The sequence below is a fragment of the Nerophis lumbriciformis genome, linkage group LG03 (genome assembly GCF_033978685.3).
Source record: "Nerophis lumbriciformis linkage group LG03, RoL_Nlum_v2.1, whole genome shotgun sequence".
Classification (NCBI taxonomy): domain Eukaryota; kingdom Metazoa; phylum Chordata; class Actinopteri; order Syngnathiformes; family Syngnathidae; genus Nerophis; species Nerophis lumbriciformis.
Genome location: NC_084550.2, coordinates 20,190,549 through 20,197,500, shown reverse-complemented (window position 1 = coordinate 20,197,500; position 6,952 = coordinate 20,190,549). Strand labels below are relative to the sequence as shown.

Genomic DNA, 6,952 nt, shown 5'->3' with positions numbered 1-6,952 from the left:
TATATATATATATGTATATATATATATATGTATATATATATATATATGTATATATATATATGTATATATATATATATATATGTATATATATATATGTATATATATATACACATACATATGTATATGTATATATATACATATATATATACATATATATATATGTGTATTAGAGATGCGCGGATAGGCAATTATTTCATCCGCAACCACATCAGAAAGTCGTCAACCATCCGCCATCCACCCGATGTAACATTTGATCAGAACCACACCCGCCCGCACCCGCCCGTTGTTATATATCTAATATAGACGATGCAAGGCATTAGTGAGGTTATAAAGCTTTTGCCTGTTAAAGAAAGGAGACTGATCCAATGCAGCACAGACATTCGCGTGCCACGCTGTCACGACCCAGACGCACACCAGTGTGCAATCATATGGCTACTAGTAGCTAGCAGCTACACAACAGCTAAGCACATACTTGACATACTTACCCTTAATCGAACAATATTGCAGTTCGGTCTGGTCAAACGAGTGAGTTGTAAAAGGTGTGTGAACACATCTCTGAAGCTCCATATTGGGGGTGAAGCGGAGACACAGACTTCCTGTTGATGAAATTCACTTAGCCTTAACGCAAATCCAATACTTGTCAAGATGTTTAAGTCTGGACTGAGCCCAGGAGACGTCCAAAATCTATTTGCTCATACATCAGCCTATAAATAAAATGTCATCTTGCATTGGCAGGGAGATTTATCACAAACGCTTTTTGTTCCGACTTGTATTCTTCCTGTAGGAAAAGCCAGAGAAGACTCCTTGAAGAACAGCGTGATGGGCTTGCAGAAGTCGCTGAGCTATGACCACGTCTGTGACCCCGACCAGGGAAGCCAAAGCGGCTCCACAGCAGGAGACAAATTGACTCCGGTTGGAGTTGCCGGGGAAGGCTCTCTCCTGGGTTCCCTCATCGGCCGCAAACACTCCAAGAAGCAGCTGGAACCGGCCGCCCCGCCGTCGAAGCTGGAGCCGGCCGAGTCCGCCGAGTCGGTGCCGCTCTTCTGGAAATCGGCCAGCGTTCACAACCTGACGCACGAGAAGAGGCCGGTGCAGCTGCGGACGTCCATCATGCAGAAGTCTCTCAGCGTGATCGCCAGCGCCAAGGACAAGATGCCGGGGCTCGCCAACAAGACGCAGAGCGCGGAAGACGCCGGCAAGAGAGGTCTGAAGTGCCAGGAGGGAGTGCTGTCGGAGGTGGATGAGACACCTGAACATTATCCCAAAATGATCATCAGCCAATCGGTGGAGTATTCCAAGACACCCTTGAAGATGGGCATCATGAAGCAGCAGGTACCTTTCAGACCAGGGATCAATCTCACCTCACATCTAGTCCACGGTCCACAGTTTTACCCGATATCCAGACTTCTTTACTGCTTGCTGGTAACCACGATCATGTGACCGGTTGAAGGGGGCGTGTCTCTATGCAAACGAACCACTTAAAGTAAATGTAACTTTACTACTCGGATAAAAAAAACAATACCTCGCTTATGCCGACGTCCCTCGGACCAGAAACTAACCGTTGCTTTCACTTTCAATCAATCAATCAGTCAAAGTGTATTTATATGGCCCTTAATCACAAATGTCTCAAAGGGCTGCACAAGCCACAACCTTATCCTTGCCACATCAGGGCAAGAAAAAAGTGAACCCAATGGGAACGACGTGAAACCCTTGGGTGACCGGTGCAATGGATGCAGATTGGATACGGTTAGTAATGTGAGAGTCCAGTCCATAGTGGGGCCAGCAAGGGAATCCTCTTGAAGGGTTCACAGAGATTGTTAGATGCTAAGTGTTCTTATAGCTGCTGTGCAACAGTTTTTTTGAGGATTTTCAAGATAAAGCCCGGTAGATTACCATGAGGTCAGGTTTGAGGTTAGGTCTTTTGAGCAGAGGATGAGTAATTCTTAAACGTCAATACTGTCCCACGTAGACATTTAATGTCATCCTTCACATCTGATGCAACTTTTACTGTCCCACTCACACAGCCGCTGTCCCCGGTCTACGGAATAGAGGACATGCCTAAGACCAAAGCCACTGCACGCAATAGTTGTTTTTCATGACTGAGGATTTCTGAATCTCAATTGTGTTTTTCCTTGCTGAACTCTCACAGGTGAGCGGCAGCCAGCCGTCCATTTGTTCTGAGACGGGCAGGAACCTCTACGACGTGTCTGAAGTTGGTCCCTGGGAGATGGAGGAGCCGCAGACGCCCTCCGAGGTCAAGACTCAGAAGCATGTGTCCATCGCCCCGGAGGAAGCCAATGCGGGCCGTAGAGGAAGTAGCGGCTCTGGCGTCAGCAAATGTAGTCGATCTCAGCAGAGACCGAAAACTGGACAGTCGCCTTCTAACAGGCGGCGTTCCAAAGATAGAGGAGGGGACAGGGAGGAGATACGGAAAACCCGTGCACCCAGGTCGCCTCTGCCTCTCAGGCCAGATGTGTCCCCCTGGGAATTCGAGGAGCAGCCCATGCTGGAGGGGGTCTCAGACTGTATTTCGCCAGACCGAATCCGGCGGAAGAAAAGCGTCACCCCGACTGACGGGAAGCCCAAGGCCCTCCACTCGGACCACTCCAAGTCCACGGGAAGCCTTCTGCAGCCTCCCACCTTAATGGTGGAGATCTGTCCTTGGGATTACAGCAGCCCGCCCTCACCCAAGCAGGAGAAGTCCTGCGGCAGTCCCTCCACGCACAAGAAGAAGCGGAAAGGTTCCTGCTCGTCCGCCCACAAAGCAGAGAAGGAGAAAGGCCGGGAGAAACCCCGGGAGAGACGGAGCTCCTCCAGCAAGCCCACGTCAGAGCGAAGGCGCGTCAGCCAGTCGTCGGAGTGCACCGGGCCCGTCTCCGAGCGGCGGAGGAGCTCCAGCAGAGACCCTGAGGGGATGGTGGTCAGGAAGGCGGAGGTCCTCTCGAGGGAGACGGAAACCAAACACACCTCCACTGACAGGAAGAACGAGCGCAGTCACAAACCTGCAGTTGTTGGCGCTCCAAAAATGGCCGATGTCTGTCCCTGGGACTTTGAGGACCCAGACCGCGGGGAAAGGGCATGATGGATGACCGTTTTTTCTACTGACTCATGAGCAGCCTCAAAAGCAAGAACGCTGCATGAATGAAAACAATCTGTCAGTCCTACTTCTGCACTTTTTAGGAAGAACGTGGCGATTTTTTTTTCTCACACATTTTCAAACTCATCCCATTGCCAAACACTCAATCCTTTGATCTTTTTCTGTACTTAGAAAAGTCAATGACAGAGTCAAGGCACAATCAGTGATCATTCAACACAAGTCAGTGTGTTGAGAAGCAATACAAGCCAAAGGGACTTGAATCATGAAGGATCTTTGTAATTATGCCAGGGATTGTTTTGGGGGCCATTTTCAAAGGGGTGTCAAAAACGTCGATTCTCGAAAGAGTAGCAATTCTTATCTGTAACGATTCTTAGTCTGTTCTTTCCAGTCATTTTTAATGTTCGAACTGAGAAACTTGTTGTTTTTTTTTTGGCAAATAATCATTGACTTAGAATTTAATGGCAGCAACACATTGCAAAAAAGTTGGCACAGGGGCATTTTTACCACTGTGTTACATGGCCTTTCCTTTTAAGAACACTCAGTAATCGTTTGGGAACTAAGGAGACCAAATTTTTGAAGCTTTCCAGGTGGAATTCTTTCCCATTCTTGCTTGATGTACAGCTTAAGTTGTTCAACAGTCCGGGGGTCTCCGTTGTGGTAATTTAGGCTTCATAATTTTCAATGGGAGACAGGTCTGGATTACAGGCAGGCCAGACTCGTACCCGCACTCTTTTACTACAAAGCCACGCCGTTGTAACACGTGGCTTGGCATTGTCTTGCTGAAATAAGCAGGGGCGTCCATGATAACGTTGCTTGGATGGCATTATATGTTGCTCCAAAACCTGTATGTACCTTTCAGCATTAATGGTGCCTTCACAGATGTGTAAGTTACCCATGTCTTGGGCACTAATACACCCCCACACCATCACATATGCTGGCTTTTCAACTTTGCGCCTATAACAATCCGGATGGTTCTTTTCCTCTTTGGTCCCGAGGACACCACGTCCACAGTTTCCAAAAAATATTTGAAATGTGGACTCGTCAGACCACATAACACTTCTCCACTTTGCATCAGTCCATCTTAGATGAGCTCGGGCCCAGCGAAGCCTGGGTGTTGTTGATAAATTGCTTTGGCTTTGCATAGTAGAGTTTTAACTTGCACTTAGGATGTAGCAACCAACTGCAGTTACTGACAGTGGTTTTCTGAAGTGTTCCTGAGCCCATGTGGTGATATCCTTTACACACTGATGTTGCTTTTTGATGCAGTACCGCCTGAGGGATCCAAGGTCACGGGTGTTCAATGTTGGTTTTCAGCCTTGCTGCTTACGTGCAGTGATTTCTCCAGATTTTCTGAACCCTTTGATGATATTACGGACCATACATGGTGAAATCCCTAAATTCCTTGCAATAGCTTGTTGAGAAATGTTGTTCTTAAACAATCTTCTCACGCATTTGTTCACAAAGCGGTGACCCTCGCCCCGTCCTTGTTTGTGAATGACTGAACATTTCACGGAAGCTGCGTTTATACCCAATCATGGCACCCACCTGTTCCCAATTAGCCTGTTCACCTGTGGGATTTTCCAAATAAGTGTTTGACGAGCATTCCTCAACTTTCTCAGTCTTTTTTGCCACTTGTGCCAGCTTTTTTGAAACATGTCGCAGGCATCGAATTCCGAATGAGCTAATATTTGCAAAAAATAACAAAGTTTACCAGTTCGTACATTAAATAGCTTGTCTTTGCAGTCTATTCAATTGAATATAAGTTCATTAGCAAATCATTGTATTCTGTTTTTATTTACCATTTACACAACGTGACAACTTCACCGGTTTTGGGTTTTGTACTTAATCATAGAACCAACACCCAATGTTATTAACAAAATATTGATTTTGAATCGAGAATGGATTCTGAATCGAATCGTTACCTTTAAGATTCAAATCGAACCGTGTGGTGCCCGAAGATTGACAGCCCTACATTTTCAGAAAAATGAGGACCGTACTTCTCCCTCAAGTCTTATTTTAAGTGTCTTTTTAAGGACCTTCTGCAAAAGTCCTAGTCAAAGATCATCTCTATGACAGCACTCCAATGTTTTTTAAGAATCTGCTGCAAAAATGTGAGGTTTTTTTACCTGAACTCATTGAATAGCACAAAGGGAGAACAAGAGAGGACCTAAGATGGAACCTTGAGGAACACCAGTGGTATAACTACGAACTACTGACTGCATGTGAAGTAAACAAGCTACAACTTAGTTACATGAGTCACATTAGGGAAAATAACTGCCAAAAATGGAGAGGACTTAAAGGGGTGCCTTGAGGAACGCCTCAGTTATGTAAATGCCAAGTTAGGACCCTAATGTTCTAGGTTTGGAAGCAGGGTTAAAATGTCAATGCAAGGACCTGCCAATGTGTTTACATGGTCCAAGTTCCTCCTGTTTTTAAGAATTGGCTGCAAAAATGTTGGTTCGAAGTTTGGAACTGACCTCGGGATTATGCAAATGTATGCCTGGGTTGTTTTTTTTCCCCCCCATTTCCCCTTCGAAGGAAATAATATGGAAGATGTCGGTCAATCCAAGATGTGTAGTTTTTCTGCTACGTCAAGTCACTTTTATTGCTGGTCGGCATTTTTTTAGCTCGTCATCTTTTTATACCACACTTCTTTTTTTTTTTACCAGAAGGAACTTGAATCTTGCTCTTGTTTACCAGCAGGTCTGCCCCTTACTGGAATATTGACGTATGAAACCCCCCCGATAGGTCCAGTGGGAGCTCGTTATAATATATTCAACACTGACAATGCACAAACAGGCAGGCATATATATATATATATATATATATATATATATATATGTGTGTATATGTATATATACATGTATGTGCATATATATATATATATATATATATGTATGTATATATATATGTATATGTGCATATATATGTATATATCTATATATGTACATATGTGTGTATATATATGTATGTATATAGACACGTATGTATATACAGTATATATATGTATATATATATATATATACATATATATACTATATATATTATAATTGTATACATGTATATATGTACATATATATGTATGTATATATGTACATATATAAATACATATATGTACATATATATATGTATATATGTGTATATATGTATATAAATATTTATAATTGTATACATATATATATATGTACATATATATATGTAAATATATATATGTAAATATATATATATATATATATATGTAAATATATATATATATATATATATATATATATATATATATATATATATATATATATATATATATATATATATATATATATATATATATATATATATATATATATAGGCCGAATATATAATTAATAACACAATAAATGTTTGCTTTAAAAACACAACATATTGTAGTGCAGCTTTCTTATATTGCACAGTAGGAACTGGATTCATATGGCCCCATTCATCATGGTTGACCTGACACATGAAACGTGACAAATTCTAGCCGCCAGGTGGCAGTGGAGTGTTGAATATCTTAAAATGCGTTTTGTGGCAATTCCAACTTCCACCACGGTGTCGGTTGCTCCGTAGAGTGGCGCTTTTCATTATTTTCAGCAGACTGCATTGCTCACGTGAGGATCCATCCAGGAATTGGGCCGCCTCCCCTACTGTGTGTCGGCATCGTGGAAAAAGCTGTCGCATGCGGTAACTCAGGAGCATCCTGATGTTTATTTGTTTATTGTTACAGAAGTGTGACTATTTTGTCTCTCCAGCGCCCCCATGTGGGCAAATACCAACCTGCAGTTACTGATGATGACTGTTGAACAACACATTACGTCATAATAATGTACTACATTTTCCCCT

The 6,952-nt window shown here is 43.0% G+C and overlaps 1 protein-coding gene across 1 annotated transcript in view; it reads left to right on the top strand.

The window, feature by feature from the left end:
- gpr158b (G protein-coupled receptor 158b) overlaps positions 1-5,894 on the top strand; it is a 155,732-nt gene extending 149,838 nt beyond the window's left edge. Inside the window, exons 12-13 of the mRNA XM_061934998.1 lie at positions 785-1,332; positions 2,150-5,894. Of these exons, the coding sequence (XP_061790982.1) occupies positions 785-1,332; positions 2,150-3,082 (1,481 nt within the window). The 3' untranslated portion in view covers positions 3,083-5,894. The remainder of the gene's footprint in view (positions 1-784; positions 1,333-2,149) is intronic.
- The last annotated feature ends 1,058 nt before the right edge of the window (positions 5,895-6,952 follow it).